Consider the following 22,689-nt stretch of genomic DNA (forward strand, 5'->3'; position numbering starts at 1 on the left):
TGACATAAAGCATATATTCTTTAAGTGTGTCTGATAACTTAAATATCTGGAGTCCCTGTGGCTGGTTTCTGTTATCTAGTGTTTATTATCTAGTAGTTTTCATTCATGTGGCCTTATTTCATTTATTAGTTATTTTGGATTGTGCACTCTTACTTACAAAATAACTAGTATGCGCAAAATTGTTGGTAGAAATAATTTGAAGCCTAAAATGACATTACTTTATTCCAGGGAATTCTTATCTTCATTTCTGCTGGGTGCATGTCAGAAATAACCTCATATCATTTCACTCTAACTGAGGGAATAAATTCTGAAGCTGAGTTACAGTCCCTCTGAAGAATTATCTATTTGTGGTTCGTAGTTACTACTAGAGTACAGCTTGCTGGGGTTCCAACCCATTGTTGAGAGTTCACCAAGGCCCCATCTCTCTGGCTTCAATGTTATCAGAAGGGTCCCTTAAACTAGCTACCCCTCTGCAAATAATACCAGGGGAAACGTGATCCCAAACATTGGGCATATTTTTCTGAGACTCATCTCTGTACCCTGGCCCACTAATTCATGATTACGTGGATAGCTCCCCAGTGCCTTGTTTAAACAGATATTCTTTACATTTATTCAGCTTTTCTAGCTGTTCTCTATAGCAAGTTGGCTTTAATCACCTAGACAGCTCTAACTGAAAACAAATCCCCATTCACTACTTTATAACAAAGAATCCCATGTTTGTGCATGTAATTAAAACAGAAACACAAATTCTTGGATACACTTTTCTTCAAGAGGGGGAGCTTAATTCCCTTCCCCTTGAGTGTGGTTTGCACACAGTGACTCACATCTAAAATGTGATAGAAACCATAGTGTGACCAGGTCACAAAGACATTGCAGCTTCCATCTTACTCTCTCTAGGGAAGCCAGCTGTCACAATGTAAAGACACTCAAGCAGCCCCAAAGAGAGGCCCATGTGGCCAACAGCCCAGTCTCAGTCAAGCCTCCCGATGACTGCAGCCCAAGCAACATCTTGACTGCAACACTGCGAGAGTTCGTAAGTGAAAACCACCCAGCTAAGCCACTCCTGAATACTGACCTGCAAGCTATGAGATGATGAATGTTGTTTGAGCAATTAAGCGCTGGGTAACTGGCTTTACGTTAATAGTTAATACAGTATGTTTGCTTTTTAATTTTATAATATCATTATTTTATTACTTTAAATTTAATACTATTTTTATTTAAAAAATAAATAGCTTAAAAATTGTAAGTAATATTTAAATATAAAAGATATGCTGATTTACCTCTTGTTGCTTCTTTTACTCCTAACTGGAAGCAGAATTTTTCAAGACAGATGAAGTCATTTCCACAATAGTATTAATAGATAAGCCATTCAGAAAACCTTTATGATTTAATCTTACTTCCTGAAGAGCATCTATAATATGGTCTCTATGCAAAAGGAAAACACACATAAGCATCTGTCCTTTCCAAAGTAACACATTCTAAATATGGGTAAGTTATCACTATATTTTTACATAAAAATATTAAAACCATTTTAAATAGAACTGTAGTCATTACCTGTGAACTTCTGGATGTAGTTCAGCCAGTCTCTTCATGATTTTGGTAAAGCTACGCAGATTCAATGTATTTGGAGGTATGAACCGAACAGGTGTATCAGGTAATAATTTAGCAGATTCAATCTGCTTACAATTCTTCTTGACACCCTAAATAAGCATTTTAAAGTTTTCTTAAAATCAGTGACCATTACACAGACATTCAGCTTATTTAAAAAAATTTTAATTACAAATGGTAAAATAAAAATTCCTAAGAAATTTACTTTGATTTGGGATTATTTATACCAAGTAGATTTACTTGAGCTGTGTTCAGAGCCATGTATTAAAAAAAAAGTCACACATGTTTTCTAATAGTGACAAAATATTTGAAGTTATGTCTAAATCAGCCTTTCTCAACTGGGATTCCTCATCTGAACCACAGAACAGAGATGTTAACTATTTTCTCAATTTCCCCAAAGACAGGACACAATTAGTTTCATTCCCAGTGCACAGGAGAGAGGTTAATTCACTACATACAGTGGATATCTTAGGCTTATGGCATGGAGGCTTAGTTCTCTTAGCTAATCTGACAGAGAAACGCTGGTTTACATAGTAATTATAAATATTCTACATTTTATTTACTAAATATGTAATCAACACAGACTATGTGTCCAGAATTGGAACACATACTATGGAAGGAAAACTAGTCATGTAAAATAGAAACCCCTCCACCTATGAATCTTACAATCCAATCGAACAGACAAAATTAAAATGATTAATTAGTATTAACCATGCAAATAAGCTATAAATTGTATGAAAGCACTATATATCCCATTAAAAACTCAAACTAGAGGAACAGCTGAGACTTTATAAAGTCTAGATGAAAAGACAGGGCAAAATACATAAAATACTCTATCCCATCAGAACATTATCTATTTTACTTAATTGCTTATTGCCTCCCTTCACTAGATTTAAGCTATACAAGAACCCATATTTTTCTTCTGTTTTGTTCTTTGCTGCTTTCCCAGTGCCTAGGATATTTATATATACAATTGGTATGTAATAACTGCTGAATAAATAAAGTTTGGGATACAACAGTTTGATAGTTCAAACCACAGAAAGGATGAGATTCCCAAGAAAGAGCCAAATTACTGCTCAACAACAGTAACAGCTACTATTGACCAAGTGCATTTTCTGTGCCTGGCACTGTTCTAAGGATTTTTCTGTATGAAAGTCATTTAAATCTCACATTTGTGAAGCAGGATTATTCCCATTTTAAGATAACAAAGCTCAGACACAGAGATTAGGTAACTTGTCCAGTCACATAATGAGCAGATAGCAGAGCCAGGTTCTGCCTCTCATTGTAGATAATAAATATTTTCTAAATAAATGAATGTAATGAATAAATCTTGAGAAGCTGAGAAAAGAAAGGTGATAATACCTCATGTATTAAATAAAAATAAACTCAAAATCTTTGTGACCATGGGTTTTGCAAAGATTTCCTAGATACAACACTAAAAGCACGAGTTAAAAAAGAAAAAAATTGATAAATTGCATTTCATCAAAATTAAAAACTCCTTTAAAACAGTATTAAAAGAAGGAAAAGACTAAGTACAGGTAGGAAAAAGTATTCCCTAAATCACATATATATCTTATAAAAGGTTTGTATTCAGAACATAAAAAAAGTCTCAAAATTCAGTAATAAAATAAACAACAATTCGTCAATCAATGGACACTTGGGTGGGTGCCATAATTTAGCTATTGTAAATAATGCTGCTATAAAAATCGGGGTCCATGTATCCCTTTGAATTAGTATTTTTGTATTCTTTGGGTAAATACCCAGTAGTATGATTGCTGAATTGCAGGGTAGGCAGTTCTGATTTTAACTTTTTGAGGAACCTCCACAGTTTTCCACGGCTGCACCAGTTTGCATTCCCACCAACAGTGCAAGAGAGTTCCCCTTTTGCCACACCCTGTTTCTTGTGTTGTTGATTTTAGCCCTTCTGACATGTGTGACGTGGTATTTCATCATGTTTTTGATTTGCATTCCCCTGACAAGTGATGTTAGGCATCTTTTCATGTGTCTGTTGGCCATCTGTGTATCTCCTTTGGAAAAATGTCTACTCGTGTCTTCTCATTTTTTAATCAGATTACTCATTTTTTGGGATTGATGAATAGAAAAAGAAGATGTGGTATATATACACAATGGAATATTACTCGGCCATAAAAAAGAATGGAATCTTGTTATTTGCAATGACATGAATAGAGCTAGGGTGTAGTATGCTAAGTGAAATAAGACAGTCAAAGACACATACCATATGATTTCACTCATATGTGGAATTTAAGAAACAAAACAGATGAGCAAAGGGGGAAAAAGGGAGAGAGACAGACAAACTAAGAAACAGACTCTTAACTACAGAGAACAAAATGATGGTTACCAGAAGGAAGATGGGTGGGGGGATGGGTTTTTATAGTTTTAATGATTATGAGCCAAGATTGGGGCGCCTGGCTAGCACAGTCGTTAAGAGTCTGCCTTCGGCTCAGGGCGTGATCCCAGCGTTCTGGGATCGAGCCCCACATCAGGCTCCTCCACTAGGAGCCTGCTTCTTCCTCTCCCACTCCCCCTGCCTGTGTTCCCTCTCTCACTGGCTGTCTCTCTCTGTCAAATAAATAAATAAAATCTTAAAAAAAAAATGATTATGAGCCAAGATTAACTGCGACAAAGGATAATGAGAGAGTAATTAACTACTTAAGACAGGAATACTACCCGAGAATAGGGACAAAAGACTGCAAAGCACTGGCAAAGAGTCTAGATAAAGGTGGAGAGAAATAGTCTGTAGCCAGACCTACAAAAATCTACATCCCCCACCCCCCAGAGCACCTGGACTTGTACAAAAAACAGGTCAGGGTGGATCCCTGGTTAGAAAGGACACAGATTAACATTCTCATTCCCACTTCAAGCTCCCTGACTCTAGAGTGATTTGTTCTACGAAAAGACTTACTGCAGTACAGCCCATACAAAGACCACTGAAGGGCTCCGTCAAGAAAACTAACCTTCTGGTCAAAAGGAAAAAACTCACTGTCTTGCTCAGATCCCAGCTGCCTCGGCCTAGTTCTGGGCAATCTTGAAATAGAGGAGACTGAGCTAATTTCTTTGTTGGTGCTTCTCTCCAAATTACTCCAACTAACTTTATTTCCATTTTTGTAGGAAAGTGGTGATGTATATTCTCCAGGAGTTTTAACAAGCCGCACATTCACTGATTTTCCATTTATTTCTATCCCATTCATTTCTTTCATGGCCATCTTTGCATCAGTGTTTTTTTTGAAAGCAAGGGATGCATATCTAACATATAAAAGCAGAAAACCAAAAGATTGTTAATTACTAAATTACCTCTTCACTTTGTAACTACTAGATACATACGTCTCTTTTACAAGAATAGCTGCCCTTAAAAATAAAAAGGTTACTATACTTACCTCGGGATTAGAAAGAATATTTACTTAGAATAACTAAATAAAAAGAAATTAGGGGCATCTGGTGGCTCAGCTGGTTAAGCATCTGCTTTTGGGTCAGGTCATAATTTCAGGGTCCTGGGATCGAGCCCTGCTTGGGGTTCCCTGCTCAGTGAGGAGCCTGCTTCTCCTTCTCCTTCTGTCCCCACCCATTTCTGCTCTCTCTCCCTCAAATAAATAAAATCTTAAAAAAAAAAAAAAGAAAAGAAAAGCAAATTAGGGCCGCCTGGGTGGCTCAGTCAGTGAAGCATATGCCTTTGGCTCAGGTCATGATCCCAGGGTCCTGGGATTGAGCCCCATGTTGCATTCAGCTCCCTGCTCAGCTGGGGGCCCGCTTCTCCCTCCCCCTGCCGCTCCCCCTGCTTGTACTTTCTCTGTTACATAAATAAATACAGTCTTTAAAAAAGAAACAAAGATGGGAAGTAAAAGACAGCATTTCTTATGAATTCTCTACTAATTTTATATTAAAATTTAATGTAAAACATTTGCAAAGTTGCTATATGGCAGAGTTACATAGATTAGTAGTCTTAGGACAATTGGTTATCCATTCTAAAAAAAGTAAAATTAATCTCTATACGCAAAACACAACCTCGATGTGGATCAAAGGTTTTTTAAATGTGAAAGGCAAATTTTAAAAACATTTGACAGAATATATAAGATAATGTCCTTAGGACCTTGTCACTGAAAAATAAGAGGACCAAAAAAGAAGCTGGCAAATCTAACCAGAATTTTAACCATAGGATTGAGAAAGTTAGCCAAGAGTCATCCTTCTGAAATCACCAGCCCTAGATGTGTCAATGGAAGGACATACACCGTATCTGAAAAGGAGTTGTTTTCAAAAGACAGAACTATGGATATATTGTTATAATTTCTTCTATTTTTCTTTTAAAATGTGTTTTCTAAATTTCCACACGGAATGTATAATACTTCTGTAATAAAAAACAAAGATTTTTTAAAAAAGGATTCAACAAATACTAAAAGAATATCTCACATCAAGTAATACTTCCAGGATTACAAAACTACTTTAATTAGTGGAATGTATTAACAACACATCAATAGGTCAAATAAAAAAGCACATGCTCTTAAGTGACTCCATTTAAGATAAAACTCAACAACTACTTTTTTTTTTTTTTTTTTTTTTTTTTTGAGAGAGAGCACAGGTTGGGGCAAGGGGCAGAGGGAGAGGGAGAGAGAGATTCTTAAGCAGGCTCCATGCCCAGCATAGAGTCTGACACAGGCTCGATCTCACAGCCCTGAGTTCATGACCTGAGCCGAAATCAAGAGTTGGATGCCCAACTGACTGAGCCATCCAGGCACCCGTATAGGATCCTTTCTTAATTGGCAAAGACTTTTATATCTGAAATAAACAGCTATCCCCATTAGTGGTAAAATAATTAAGGCATTTCCATTAAGCTATCACCATTTTATTTGATAATTTTGAAGGTTCTCACAATGTCACAAAACAGAAAGTAGCATGATACATATTAGAAATGACTGTATGTAGATGATGTAAAAAACAAAAGCATCAACTAAAAGGTAATTAAAATTTAAAATAATAAAACCAAGTACAATTTTCTGAGTGCCTATTATATGCTAGGTTATATTCCTATTGCTTTACTTATTAACTAATAATTGTCTCATAGCAATGCGATGAAGGTACTACTATTATCGTCATTTACAGATGAAGCGACTGAGGTATGGAAAGGTTAACTTGCCCAAATTTATTCAGCAAGCTACTGATGCAACTGGGAACAGAACCCAAGCCATAAGCCATCTCGCTATAGAGCCCATTTTCTTAACTAATGCACTCTACTGCCCCTATAAAATGGTAATGAAACAGGATTAAGTGCACAAAAATCAATAAGCATTAATGGCAAATTAAAAAGTATAATGGAAGATTTGATTAGGAACGGCACATTGGTGATGTAGCTATCTGTCGACGTGTCTCCCTCCACCAGGCTGGCAAAGCTCTGTGGAAATGGCCCTTGACTTTACCGCCACTGTGGCTGGTGTCTACTACAGAACCCCTGGCACACAGCACACGCCCAGTAAATGCACCTTACTGAATCTGGGAAACCTACCTATAATTAGTAGAAGAATCATAAATTGTAATTTCAGAAACTTGATATTTCTGGAAATGAGATCTTAAATCAGCCTAAAAGAAAAATAAAAGTTTGTGAAAGGTAGAAAAAATAAAAAATAATCAAAATATGAACAATTAATAGATTTTCAAAAGAAACTCAGAAAATAAGTCCTGGCATACCTCAGATACTGAAGGGCAGAGACCGCCAACATGTATCAAATAACCTTTATCTTTTCGTAAAGTTTCAATATTCTTCACTTCTGCTTGTAGAGAAACATAATATATGACCATTATTGTTTCAATATTTTAAAAGAAATGTGAAAAAAATTTTTTATTATCACAAAGCTTATTATAAAGTTATTACCGAATATCAGCACTAGTCTGAAGATCAAGAGCCTTGAGTATAGTTTTAAGATTTTAGGGCCTTAAACATATCATCTTCAAAATAAAGAGGCTGGATTGTTGATGTTAAGTCTCTTGTAGCTCAAAAATGGGTCAATAACATCTAATCAGGATAATCAATTACATCATCACTAAGAAAGTTGTCTTTCATTTGTCGTTGGTTCAAGAAGAGCTATCTAGGAAGCTGGATGTGCAGAGGACCCCAACTGCCCCCATGTTAATTCTGGCTAGGGCTTATGTATATTCCTGTGGAGAAACATCACACTAACAAAACCTTGAAATCAGAAAAATATCAATAGCAGGTATATAGCCTGTTAGTGGTAATGGCACATTAGGAAAAAAGGGGGGGGTATAAACAACTTGATTTACATAGGACTTTTTGGGAACCACAAATATTAGGATTACAGATACAGTTTTTTCCATTTTCAGAATGCATTTTCATGGTTTCCATTTTGAAGAGAACTTGGTCTAAAATCAAAAAGGATTCACTGAATTGAGATTCTTCCAGTCTACTGTCAAAACGAATACACAATAAACATCTGTTCAATGAATTCCTAGAGTAGTTTTAATTTATTTGTTTTATATTTTTATATAATAATGGGATAGTTCCAAGTTTTATTTTTTTCACTCAATAATAATAGCCTAACACCACCTGAGTGTCCCTCCCACTGCAGGCAGGATGCCCCAACTTCGCCCCGTGACCTAGCAAATGTTATCCATTTCCATTTTCCAGAGGAGGCTGCTGAAGTCTTCAGAGTTCAGATCATGAATCTAGTTAAGCGGTGGTGCTGGAATTCAAGCAGACTCCTTCATCTCAAGACAATAATAACCCAACCTTCCTCATTAACTTACTTCCTTTAGCTTGCGTAATCTCTTTGGTTTATAATGTACAGTTTTAGAGAGGAGAGTGAAACTATTTATTTATCTGTATACTTCTACACTGGGGTATGGAGAGAGCAAGAAGCTCCAGTGAATAGTATTAGGAGACATATATTCGACTCATCCTCTTCAACTGGCACTTGTTCAATACAACAGAACGACTAACTACCCCATGGGCAGAACACTGTACATGTCACTGGGGATGGGTAGTGAACAAACTATTAAGAAATCCAACCTCACTGAGCTAATATGTGATGTGGGAAGGTAGTCCATAGATCAAGTAAGATAAGTACACAGTATGTGCTAAGTGATATGGACAAAAATAATGCAAGGGAAGGAAAAAAGTATTTATGATAAAACTAGATGATATAATGTCATTTATTTTAAACTGTACATGCATATTAAATATATGCATAAAAATGAATGGTAAAGAATATTCATAGTGGTTACTGCAGATTGGAGAAACTTCATGTAATTTAAATTTTCTTATATTTTGTTAAAAATCTTTCTCTTTTTTTTTTTTAAAGATTTTATTTGACAGAGAGAGTGAGAGCACAAGCAGGGGGAGAGGCAGAGGGAGAAGCAGGCTCCCCGCTGAGTGGGGAGCCCAATGTGAGGCTCAATCCCAGGACCCTGGGATCATGACCTGGGCCAAAGGCAGACGCTTCACCGACTGAGCCACCCAGGCGCCCCTGTTTAAAAATCTTGGTAAGCATTATTTATACAAGCAAAAAAGCCCAATAAAACCATTGCTACTATATAAAATAAAAATCCATGGAAGCATACAGAAATAAAATAAAAGGTAGCATATATTTAGCAATTATAGAAGGGCAATGATCCTAGATACTAGAGGAAATTCCAACTACTATAAGCAATTAAAGACTATCAAAAGATGAAGCTGATCTATTTCAGGGAAATAAGGGAAAGCAGACAGTTTCGATCCCTCATGCCAATCTGACAAAATCTGCTGAGGGTTCGGAGGAAGAGAGTGCCCGGGAGGAGCACCGGTGTTGGCCCGGAGTGGCAGGAAGGACTTGGACCTCTACTGCTAAAGAAATGTGGGATTTAAGCTTAAGCGGTTTTCTGAAAGAAATGAACATTTTAAACTGATTTACTCTCTAGAAAAATTGACCTCTAAATGTCCAATTTCTCATTTTTTGTAATTATAAAGGAAAGCCACAAACAATAAAATATTAAAAGAGTTTAGTTCCCAGAATAACACAGAAGATGGTTACAAAATGAGATATAGTAGGATTTCTTAGCAAATTGTTAAGAACCAACCTGGTGGAGACTTTGGATCCCCTTTGTCTTTTTCTATTTGATTTTCTTGTATTCCTGACAAGTCAACTCCTGTCAGGTTTTCTTTAGCATCAAACCAGTCTTCACTTACTTCTTGATAATTTTTGCAGTCTGACAAATTGAACAGAAGTAGATATGAGTTATGTATAATATTAAACTCTGAGAAATTATCTAAAAATCTTCTCAGAATGAATCAGCATGAGGACAATTACTAGTTTTATGTAAAAATAAATATCAGCAAAGTATAAACCAAGCATAAAGATTCTTTGGGAAAGGTTTTTTCGCTAGTCTCTGAATAAAAAATACTATTCTGAGTGATCTGCTTCCAGTTTTTTTTTAATGAACACTGATTCCTAGCTTATTAAAAGCCTTATTTTTCTGATTTTTAAATTATCCTTTACTGATGAAGACAAGACACATTTTTATACACAGAATAGTAAACATCTTTAAAAAGGGATTAATCAGTACTGCAGCTCTATTTCATTAAAAATTGAATAAATGATCTTTCTGGAATGATTATAATCTCTTCTCATAGAGGACAAAAATAAAAACAAAATACAACTTACATAGATACAAACTGGACAGAGGAAAGAATTTTCAGATTGGCAAGTATGAGCCAGAAGAATAAATTTATATTATTACTTGACATTATCAAATATATTAAGTAACCTGACAGATGTTAAATAGATGTAATAAGAACTTACTTATTGTTCATAATCAGAATGATGCCATTCAGTCAATTAAAAATGTTTATTTTGATTTAATGAATGGGCACTAGGAATATTTTAAACTTTGCTATTTGTTTTTGGGCAATGACACAGGACTACATCTTTACACTGACCTTTGTCATCAAGTTTCAGCTGACTAAAGTCTACATCTATGTCACCATTTTTTACACCATCTTCCTTGGGTAGTGCATCCTGTTTGGGATGACTATAGTCACACAGTGAGGACATCTGAGGATTAAAATAATAAAAACAACAATAAACACAGACTAACAGTTATTGCACTGTTATTATGGGGCAGGCACTCCTCACTAGCATTGTTCAGTCCTCACGACAATGAAGGCAGTGAGAGCAAAGTCATTTTCTACAGGTGAGCAAACTGAAAGTAAGCAACTTGCTGCTTTATGTTGGTCATTGGTCACACTTACCAAGAACAAGGATTTGAACTCAGCCTGGGTATAGTGACTGCCAACACTACCATTATTTAGCAAAGTGTGGCACGCACACAAGAAGTATGTGAGATGATTTTCAGAAATGTACATATAAATATTTTCCACATTAACGATAACAGTAGTACATTTAAAGTGTGCTTGTATATACCTTTTATTTATAAAAAGTGACATTTCTTTCCCATATGTAAATAGTTACTTTTTACACATAAATTTATTTAAAAAGGAGAATCATTTAGGAGCGCCTGGATGGCTCAGTTGGTTTAGCGTCGGCTTTCAGCTCAGGTCATGATCCCAGAGTCCTGGGATAGAGTGCCATGTCAGGCTCCCTGCTCAGTGGGGCGTCTGCTTCTCCCTCTGCCCCTCACCCCACTCCTGCTCTCTCTCTCAAGGATGTATGCACGCTCTCTTTCTCTCAAATAAATAAATAAAATCTTAAAAAAAAAGAAATATTAATCAATTAAAAAAATAAAAAATAAATAAAAAGGAGAATCATTCAGGGGCTCCTGGATGGCTCAATCAGTTGAGCATCTGACTCTTGATTTTGGCTCATGTCATGATCTCAGGATCATGGGACGGAGCCACATGTGGGGCTCCGCGCTCAGCAGAAAGTCTGCTTGAGTTTCTCTCTCTCCCTCTCTGCTTCCCCATCCTCTGCTCGTGTGCGCTCTAAAATAGATGAATAATCTTAAAAAAAAAAAAAAAGGAAACTCATTTAAAGAGAAATACAAAGCAAGTAGTGTTATAGGTAATACACGGCTATGGGAAGTTGTGAAGATGGTACATGAGTAGCTGAAATTTAGCAACGCTATCCTATACTATACTGGTTTTCACACGTAACCTGTTAAGTTAATGAGACAGGTATTAAAATTTCATCCTAACTTATGATAGGTATTGTCTTATAGCCCAGACTAAGATCATATAAAAATTGTTAAACCTGTATCTTGTATTTTTATTTATTTTATTTTTTTAAAATATTTTATTTATTTATTTGACAGAGAGAGAGACAGCCAGCGAGAGAGGGAACACAAGCAGGGGGAGTGGGAGAGGAAGAAGCAGCCTCCCAGCAGAGGAGCCTGATGCGGGGCTTGATCCCAGAACGCTGGGATCACGCCCTGAGCTGAAGGCAGACACTTAACGACTGAGCCACCCAGGCGCCCCTGTATCTTGTATTTTTAAAAATAATTTATTGATCTCCCCAAATAAGCAGGTTATATTATCGTTACCATTACAATGATGAAAAAAATTCTCCAGAACATTACATACCATTAAATGAACGTGTTTTAGCAAATTATGTAAGAAATGTGAAGATATAAAAATCTGGTTTTAGATTTGTTAAATCTTTGTGGAAAACTGAGATTTTTTTTTTAACCAAGTAAAACGATGGAATACATAATTTGCTAAATTACTTTTAATCATTTGTTAATAGAAAAGTATGTAACTCAATAAACTATTTTACTTTTGGCTTTGAAATGCATCTTATTATTTAAGACTACCCAAATAGCATAACCTCAGGGTTAAGACCAAAATCCGAAAACAGCAAGAGTTCAGCTTTTCTACGGCACTGCCTCACTTCATAAGGAACAGAGCCTGTGTTTCTATGCCACTTCACAATCTGCAGTGCTCCTACACAGACTGTCACCAGACACAAAATTCCTTAGGGGGATAAGAGAGATCAAGGACACCTATGAAAGGCATTTAAAAACTAATTTTGTCATTTCAGTAAAGAAGGAATTAAGCTTTTGCCTTGTCTAAATGAATGAGGTATTACTTTACCTCATGAGATGCAGATAAAAGTTTTAAGCACACTGCATCAGCGTGTCAGTGGCCGTAAGTCATGGCTGCCTTAGACAGTTCAGGCTTATACCCACTGTCATGTCATTAACGTCACTGCCTTTCAAGCTCAGCAGTGTCCTGGTATGAGGATCACCCTACTGGAAGATACCACTGACATCTGTTTGATCAGGATGTTATGTTCCTTCTAATCAGTTATATCCCTCAAGTGGTAGTACACAAAGCCAGCTGAGTGAAAAGAAAGATGTGAGAACTTCTGAAAATGATGGTTTACTTTGCTTAAGCCATAAAATTACAGATTTACACCAATTAACTACTTTTTAAAAATCTCACTTGAGAGAGTGTCTTTTTTAGGCTTGAAGAGACGTCAATATCACGTGTACTTTGATTATCTAGTTCAGGATCTGCTCCTGAAAAGCTAAACAGACAAACATTTCATTAAATAGCTTATCAATGTTCTGAAAACAGAAAACTTCAAGTTAACCAAATTAAGCAATTGTTAAGATCTAATGAATTCTACATTAGATGAAACCATAACTTACACATGAGATTCTTCTTTCATTAGCTGGAAAGAGAGAAAAGGGAAGAAAAGTCTTTTAGTTTAAAATGTATTCTGTATAAACAGAGCAAAATTTTAATTATAAAACATACACACATACCGTGGAAGCAAATGCAAACAAGGTCGATAATAATTTTGATTCCATGGACAGCGGGGGCAGCTCTTCCAGAGGCATGCCCTTGTTTATTTTTTCTTTCAAGCTCTCATATCTAATATTTAAGTCTCCCAAAACAGACAGTAGTGCTGATCCTAATTCCTTTTTAGCAGAATTACTTGATACATTTCTGTTCAAAAGTCAAATTTACAAAACTCCTTAGGCACAAGTCATCCATTTAACAGTATTATATTATATGCTGAGTTCTAACTCTAACAAATCTATACAGATTTTTTCTTTTAAATATGTAGTAAAAGAAAACCAAAAAGACGTTTTTCTAGGGGTAGCAGAAGCAGCCCTCGGTATATATGCTAGAGAGAATGTGGCAGGATGTCATGCAAAACTCTGCTACTGACTTCAACCATACTTGGACTTTATATATAAAGAAACACCCAATCTATCTTTTCACTGGATTCACCATCCCGACATACCTGCTGCATCCCCGTGAAATTAAAATGTATCACTTTTTAAAGTCCATTACCCCCAGGCCAGCCAACAAAGCCAGTTACAATCTACCCCTCACTTTGCCTTTCAAAAATAAAAATTGAAGAAATTTTCTTGTATAAATTTAAAGCTTGTAATAACCTTCTAAGAAGATACAGATTTAAAATTAACAATCACCTATTTACTCCTGCCCTGTTTTCCACTACGAGTTTGTAAATATCAGTGCAGTGGCGGTGACACATCTGATAGTGAACATTTAAAAGGTGCAACTCTGCTTTGATGGCTCTCTGCATGACTTTCTGACAGCATTTTGATGGCAAACTCTTCGCTGGCTCTTTAGAAAGCTGACATTCCCTTTAAAATAAAAGACTGGATTAGGTAAGATTCCAAATATTTCTGTTAATGACATGCCCCTCAAAGAGATTTTAAATTACAATTTTCTGTCAAGTTTAAATCAATTTCTACTAAGATGGAAAGGCTGTAGGAAACATTACATCTTCAGAAAATAAGGATGTCAAGTCAAAGGTAAATATATTCTTTCTAGAAGTCAAGGAAGTAAAAAAGTTTCCAATTTATACTTTTTTTTTTAATCAAAAAAGGATTCTGAAGTACAGAATCAACTTTATCCACACTCAATAGATTTTCAACCTAAATCAACATTTTTTAAAGTTATAAGAATTCTGCATGGAAATGGTTCTTAAATGTATTCTCTTTTTAAAAGGTATTTATTTTATTTATTTGAGAGACAGCAAGTGAGCACCACATTAAACTCATTAGGAGAATGAAGAATGAGTGAAGGAAAAAGTAAATGAACTCAGAGCATGAAAACTAATTTGGCTTCTCAGAGACGTGCCCTTTTCTCTCCGAACTCTCACCCCAGGTTCTCTACCGATGCAGAGTAAATTACACAATGAATTAAAATCAAGATTAACAAACTGAGGGCCTCAGAGGGCAGGGGGGTGGGGAAATGGGATAGGGTGGTGATGGGTATTAAGGAGGGCACGTATTGCATGGTGCACTGGGTGTTGTACGCAAGTAATGAATCATGGAACTTTACATCAAAAAAACTAGGGATGTACTGTATGGTGACTAACATAATAAAAAATTATTATTAAATTAAAAAAAAATAAAATCAAGATTAAAATACTCCAGTGAAAGCAGCTATTTACTTCTTCAAATATGTGAAGTTTTCCATAGGTGCTATTTTGTTTTGGTTGACTGGGGGACTGAATGAAGGAAAATGGAATAATTAGATCAGTATAGATCTGGGTTGAATAAACAAAGATAAGATGCCATGAGTTTCTGAAGGAATTATTGAGATAGAATCTTAATAAGTGAAAAGCTTTAAAGTTATACATTATCCTAATATTTATTTGTTTGAAGGCTAATGGCTGAAGCAGATGATTTCTTAAAGTCCCTTTTAGCTATTATTCCATATGGTTAAACATCCTACAAAAAAAGCAAATTATTGTTCTGATTTTTTCCCCATGTGTAGCTGCAGGTTTATACATTTGATTTACCTTTCAGGATGTTTCTTTAAGTCTGTGATAGCAGATGCTTTTCTTAATTCCAGGGTATCCTGGAAAACATGATTTAAAATGAAAATAGAAATAGATGACAAACAACATATATTGTATATGGAGTTCCAAACTGGTAAAATGTAAAATCCAGTTTCTAACTGACTTGGTGGCAATAGCTACCATCAAAGGACAGAGTTTGGTAGCAATCTATTCACCTTTCCCCTCATCCAGCATTTTCTCACAAAAGCCTTAGGAACCTGTCATAATTCAACAAACCATTCATTTTATCATACACGGCCTCTATATAAAGTCAAATAAAATTTTATTATTAATCATATTGGCTTTACCTTGTTTAGGAAATTTCCATTAGGTTTTGAGCTGTCAACAGAGAGAGATTTTCCCAATGATCCTTCTGTCGCAGCCCCTGGTGCACTGTCATCATCCTGACTGCATGACCAATCTGTATTGCAAGCCACGCTTCTCTGTTTCTCACTGGGCCATTCACCAGGCCATTTTTTGTTCATCATTGTTATCTCTGTGTTGCTTGATGTAGATGCTACAGAGGATCTTGCACTTGTTGCCCTGCTGGTTGTGAAACAAGCCCTAAAATCCGTGCTAACGTCCACTGTCTGATTAACTGCGACTGGCCTGTTTGCTGCATCTGTTACTAATTTGGGATGTGCTCCTTCTGTATCATGAAAGCAAGTTTTACTTGTGGTACTGCCATTAGCAACCTTCAGGGAGACATCTTCTACTGCCTGATTATCTTTAACTGCAATCCTCTGGAGAGTAACAGAAAAATCTAAGGCTGGATTAGAGGTATTCTGTAGGCTTTTATAATGTGAATATCCACTGGCAGAAATTACTGAATCATCAAAAATAGAGGTCCAGGGCGTTTGACAATCTTTACAGGGTTGAAGTAACATCTGTAAAGATTTGTCTTCTGATGTGCTAGGATTTTCAAGGTGGTGTGACTTTTTTTTCTCAACAATTGCATTCCTGCAAAAATCTTTACTTTCAATTATTTGACATTTCATTTTGCCAGTATACGTTTTAGTTTTTAATGTTTTTTGAGGGTTCAAGAACCCACTCTTAGATTGAGAGTCCTGGTTCTCAAGCAGACTACTCTCTAGTACAACTTCATCAAAGACTGTGTGGTACAGTAAACTCGTCTCTTGTTCCGTACACAGTTCATGCTTTGGTTCATGATATTCTCTTAACACAATGGAATTCTGAAACTTGGAGACACGAGGTGCATCTTCTTGCCCATAAACATCAATGGAATCTAAAGAGATGCTACAATTACTTTCCAATTTAACATGATTACCTTCTAGACTGCTAGGACATGCAACTTCATAACCTGAGTTTCTCAATGCAACAACTTCCAGGTTAGGTACGTTCCATGTTTTCGTTTGGTCAAAAGATAAATGGGTACTTATGTATTCTTGCTCTTCCGCACTGTGATAGTCCTGCTGTGAGTCTTCATCCATATCGTGCTTTTGTACATCTTCAGCAGTTTCTTTATAATCATCACCCGAAATCTTACAGGTTCTTTCCAAGCCAATAATCTTAGTACCTTGATATTCCAAAATATCAAAAAACATCCCTTCTCCTTTCTGCATTTCAGAATCTAATTCTGAACTTAAATGAATGAGACTTTCATTCTTTAGTTTTGACTCTGAATAATGTACAGAGTATGTTTCATTCAAGAAAGCACAGTCAATACTGTCCTCAAACTCACTAGACTGAGAGTGAGTGCTCTCCCTGTTAGTATCTGGACTCCCGGTATAACACAGCTCCAATAAATCCATTTGGTCAGTACTGCTGACTTCTTTGTCATTAGCTCTTTGTTCCAGTGCCAAGGAATCCCAGTCATCATCACGAAAAGCCAATTTGGCTTTGTTACAACCATTGAAAGATAATAACAAATCTTCTTTCTTAGGATTAGAAGGGACATCTGATTTAAAAAAAAGAAGAAAATGTTGGCATCATTAACATTATAGAAGCTAAACACTAGAAAAGACCTTAGGTATGCTCTGATCAAAGCTCTTCCCAATATAGGAATACTTCTTACATCACCACGACAAATAATGCTTATGGTTGCTGCTATAGACTAAATTTTGTCCCCCTATAAATCTATATATCTGTCGAAGCCTTAACTCCCAGTGTGACAATAACTGGAGACGGGGCCTTTGGAAGGAAATCAGGGCTAGATAAGGTCATGTGGATGGGGTCTTCAGGATGGGATAAGTGCCTCAAGATGGGGTAAATTCCAGAGAGCTTGCTCTTTCTTTCCACCATGTGAGGACACTGCAAGAAGGTAGCCAGGAAGAGAGCCCTTATCAGAACCTGACCATGCTGGCACCCTAATTTGGACTTCTAGCCTCCAGAACTGTGAAAAAATAAGTATATGTTGTTTAAGCCACCCAGTCTATGGTATTTTGTTATGGTAACCCCAGTTGACTAAGATAATAGCAAGATTCTTCTTGAATTCTTTCAATGGCAAAGTGTTTACTATTTATAAGGCAGACACTCTGTAATCTTTGGGTGCCTCCTAACGACAGCCTTAGGCATTGCAGAAACAAAGGAAAGAAGACATTGGCACTGCATCCAAACACTTATAGCTTTCCTCAGGGTCACAGATAAGAAAAGGACACTTACATGTAATACAGTGACAGAGTTGTGTTAATAAGCAGGAAAATGCTTGAGAAGAAAGAAGAAGTAAACTTCAGAGGAAACTTTACATTTAAAAAGTGTTTTTGAAACAAAATAGTTATTTTAGGCAAATCAAACAGCATGCACATAGAAATTTAGCTACATGAAAGAACATGGCATTTTCAGGAAATTGTAAGCCACTTTGGAATGAAACACCTCTATGGAAATAACAGGAGCTATGAACAGAAAGAGGCCTTTTATGATGTGCTAAGGAGTATGGCTCTTATTCTAAAGCAACAGACAACTACTGAAAGCTTCTTAAAAGGGTAGCTGAGGGCTTCAGAGGGGAGGGGGGTGGGGGGATGGGATAGGCTGGTGATGGGTAGTAAGGAGGGCACGTATCGCATGGTGCACTGGGTGTTATACGCAAGTAACGAATCATGGAACTTTACATCAAAAACTAGGGATGTACTGTATGGTGACTAACATAATATAATAAAAAATATTTTAAAAAAGGGTAGGCATGTGAATAGAATAAGTTTAGATACCCCTGGCAACAGTGAGAATAAAGGCTTGAAGGGGAGACTGAGGCAGAGAGACTAAATACAGAAGAGGGATGAGAAGATGGGACTGGTATAAAAGCACCTACTGACAAGACTTGGTGGTTGATTAGGAATGGGAGATGAGGGAGAGATTAAGAACATAATCAGAACCACAGTTTATATCAAGATCTAGTATACACACACATATGTATGTACATAAGTGAAACAATAATCCTACAAAACAGTTACTACTCTATGTCCAACGTATTTTGGTATTTTCTGGTCTGTTTATTTTTAAAAAGCTGATAGCAATTAGCTAAATTGACTTCATGACTACCAACTTGCTACCACCCGCTTGGACATCATTTTGAGATAATGCTAAGGTTTACAACTTGGTATTATAGTTGAATGGGAATATTTGGAGCTAGAAGGATAGAGGCACTTTATAAAGAGGCATAGAGAGAAAGCAAGGTGTGGGAGGGAGGAGATAATGAGGGGCCAGTTCCAAGCAAGTGGAGTTTGAGGTCAGTGATAAAACACCCGCATGTGAGTATCTGATAAACTATTATAAATATGGGGTTGGAGCGAAGGCTAGAAGTGTCAGCTTCACTTTTAAGTTTATTTGTTTTTCTTAGGAATTTGTATAGGAGTTAGTTGTATTCTGGATACTAATTGTTTTTCATATTTATAATACAAGAGACTTTTTCCTAGTTTATTGCTTATCTTTTAACTTTCTGTAAAATCTTATACTATGTTTTTTAAGATTAGTTAAACAGATCAGTCTTTTCTTCCCTGACTTCTGGGTTTTGTCTTTCTGGCCTTCTCTACCACAGGATTATAAAAGTATTCTATATTTTATTCTAATTATTTGTGTGTTAAAACCACATATATTCATAAGCACACAAAACTTAGTCATCTTGCTTTTTATGCTTTTGTTTTTATTTCTTGTTTTCTCATCTACCATTACCACAGAAAAAGAAATTTCAGATTTCTGTGAAGACAAAACATCTACAACTTGGGTAGCAGAGGCCAACCTGCCCACCTTCCACTTAACACCCTGAGGGCCTGGCTAAATAGAAATCCTCTCTTCTGGCTCACTTTTCTTTCCTAAATCTTCCATTTTACCCAAGAGGTCCTGTCCAGAAATCACCCGAGTGAGTTTGCTAAATTAAAAACATACTGAATCTTACCACCTTACTCGGAGGAAGGATTAAAAAGGAGCAACGCTGGAGGGGGAACTAACTAACCCAATTACATTTAGTACCTTTCTCCACCTAGAATAAAGCCCCTCACCTTTCTGGATGTTTCCTCCATTATAGTGGGAGCCTTTACCAGAAGTCTGCTCCACTACTGCGGTAGCCTGCATCTCTCAAGGTTGTGCACTCTAGAAGAGGAATAAATAGCAAACTATTATCATACTTGGCGTTATATTTAAAAAACTATTAGAAAATCAAGAATTTGACAAAATGGCAATTAGAGATTCTAATATAAGAGGGCTGATAAAACTGGTAGAACATTTGAATAACTTGTAAAAGCATGAACTGACAGCTAAGTAATAGATTATATTACTTAAACAGACATGGCACATTCTTTAAAAATTTCCAAGGAACATTAAAGGGCAAACAATATATTAGGCCACCAAAAGAGTCTTAATCCAAAAAACAGAGTATTAAAGGCCACGGTGTGACCCACTGATATCAAACCTGGATCAGAAAGGTTTCAAAACAAATTACAGACCGATTAAAGCCCAATGAAACAGTACATCCATATCCATACAATGGAGTATCTTTCAGCAACAAAAGGAGCAAACTACTGAGACATATAATCTCATGGAGTAATCTCAAAAACATTATGCTAAATGAAGGAAGTCGGACAAGAGATCACATATTGATGATTCCATTTAAATGAAATGTAAAAAAAAGCAAATTTATACAGACAGAAAGTAGAATAATGGTTGCCTCAGGTAGGGTATGGGAAGAGGGGTTAACTGTAAATGGGTATAAGGGATCTTATTGGAGGGATTAAAATATTCTGAAGCTGATTTATGGTGTGATGGTTGTACCACTTGGTAAAGTTACTAAAACCCAAATCAGCAATTTTCTAGGAAAATAGTTTTAAAGAAACTCACAGAAAAAGCTGAACAGAGAACCAACCATAGAAAAAATTAAAAAGACCATCAAAGATCTATCCTATATCAATTCCTATCAAGCCTACTGACTTCTTATTTGATCTGTGTAAGCAGGAGAGTTCTAGGTCAAGTGAACAAAACTCTAACCTGAATCATAAAAATAGAGTTCTGGCCCCTCCGTCAATTTCCAGACTTGTGCCAGTTTACAGACCCAGAACCCCTTAAATGAAGGGGAGGATGAGTCCTCTTGAGGAAGGATCCTAAAAATACACTACTAAAAATTAAAACTATTAATCTTTCTCCTAGCTTTTCTCTAAAGGTTAGCCTTTTACCAAACTAACTGTATATTGGGGAAAAGGAAATAATCAGACTACTGGCTCTGAACTGACACCGACTTTAGGAGACCCAAAATGTCACTGTGGCCCAGCCCTCCAATACAGTAAGAACTTACGGAGGTCAGATGATCAATGCAATTTTAGCTCAGGTCTATTTTTTTGTAGGTTCTCTTGGTCCCTGGACCCATCCTGTGGTTATTTTCCCAGTTTCAGAATGCATTATTGTAAGAGATATAACAGATTAACAGATGGCAGAATCCTCACAATCGTTCCCTGACCTGTTGAGTGAGGGCAATTACAGTGGGAAAAGCCAAAAGAAAGGCATTGGAATCGTCACTACCTAGAAAAAAAGTAAATCAAAGCAATATCACCTCCCTGAAGGGATTGCAGAGATTAGTGCCATCACCACGGACTTGAAAGAGGCAAGGGTTGTGAATCCCACATCCCCATTCAACTCTCATATTTGACCTGTGCAGAAGAGAGATGGATCTTGGGAGATGACAGTGGATTACCACAAGCTTAACTAGGTGGTGATTCCAATTGCAGCTGCTCAACCAAATGTGGTTTCATTACTGAGCAAGCTAACGCATCCCACGGTAGCTGGTATGCAGCTATTGACCTGGCAAATGTGTTCCAGGTAGGAAGCCAGGCCACCATAGGGCTGATGTTATACGTTTTCTTTCCTTCAGAAATCACAGTCCTGCTGCCTATTGTCCAGTGTCTGGAAACAGTTGTTTCATACACGTGGCCTAGTTTTCAAGTTGTTTTGTGGAAACATGATAAATCCAATTTGTTACTACATCATGGCCAGAATCTTCCATATGCTTGAGAGTATGTTTTCTGACTACTCTTTCTAATAAAAAGGGTAACTTCCCAAATATTTTTTTTTTTTTTGGTGGGGGAGAGAGAGGTGGGGGAGGGGCACAGCGGGAGGGAGAGAGAGAATTCCAAGCAGGCTCCATGCCCAGCACAGGGCTCGATCTCACAACTCTGAGAACATGACCTGAGCTGAAATCAAGAGTCAGACGTTTAAGTGACTGAGCCACCCAGGCGCCCCATATATTCCAAATATTTAGAAATTATCAGAGCACTTGTAAATAATTCATGGGTAAAAAAAAAAAACATATCACAATGGAAATTTAATAATATTTTAAACTAAATGATTATGAAAATACAACATATCAAAATCTGTAGTGCTTAGAGAGAAATGCATAGCTTTAAGAGCTTATACTAGAAAAGAAAAAAGGTTTAAAATCAATGATTTGTCTTAAGAAACTAGAAAAATTAAAACAAATTAAGCCGAAAGTGGGATGGAAATAATGAGAGGTAAGTAAAAGAAAAGTTAAATGAATAGGTAAAAATGAACACATCCAAATTTTTGAAGATTAATAAAATTAATAAACCCTTACAGAACATTTTAGAAAAAGAACAAACACAAATTGCCAATATCATGCCTGATAAAGGAGACATTACTATAGAAACTTACAGACATTAAAATAATAGGCGATATAATGAACATCATTATCTGATAAATTCTACAACTCAGGCACATTTCCTTGAAAACCACAACCTTCCAAAACGGATACAAGAAGAAGTAAACAATCTGGATAGTCCCACATCTCTTAAGAAAATTAAACCTGCAATTAAAAATTTTCCCTCAAAGAAAATTCCAGATGCAGATG

The 22,689-nt window shown here is 36.4% G+C and overlaps 1 protein-coding gene across 1 annotated transcript; it reads right to left on the minus strand.

The window, feature by feature from the left end:
• Positions 1–1,284: 1,284 nt before the first annotated feature.
• RBM44 (RNA binding motif protein 44) lies at positions 1,285–19,910 on the minus strand. The gene is made up of 14 exons (XM_008690285.2): positions 19,838–19,910; positions 15,695–17,304; positions 15,348–15,406; positions 14,005–14,181; positions 13,330–13,513; positions 13,213–13,235; positions 13,004–13,088; positions 10,544–10,658; positions 9,685–9,813; positions 7,303–7,382; positions 7,121–7,194; positions 4,584–4,872; positions 1,555–1,700; positions 1,285–1,425 (listed from the first exon to the last, which is right to left on the minus strand). The coding sequence occupies exons 1-14, from the start codon at positions 19,908–19,910 to the stop codon at positions 1,302–1,304; spliced, it is 3,168 nt and encodes a 1,055-aa protein (XP_008688507.2). The 3' UTR covers positions 1,285–1,301.
• Positions 19,911–22,689: the final 2,779 nt, after the last annotated feature.

The sequence above is a fragment of the Ursus maritimus genome, unplaced genomic scaffold (assembly GCF_017311325.1).
Source record: "Ursus maritimus isolate PB19 unplaced genomic scaffold, ASM1731132v1 scaffold_1, whole genome shotgun sequence".
Lineage (NCBI taxonomy): Eukaryota > Metazoa > Chordata > Mammalia > Carnivora > Ursidae > Ursus > Ursus maritimus.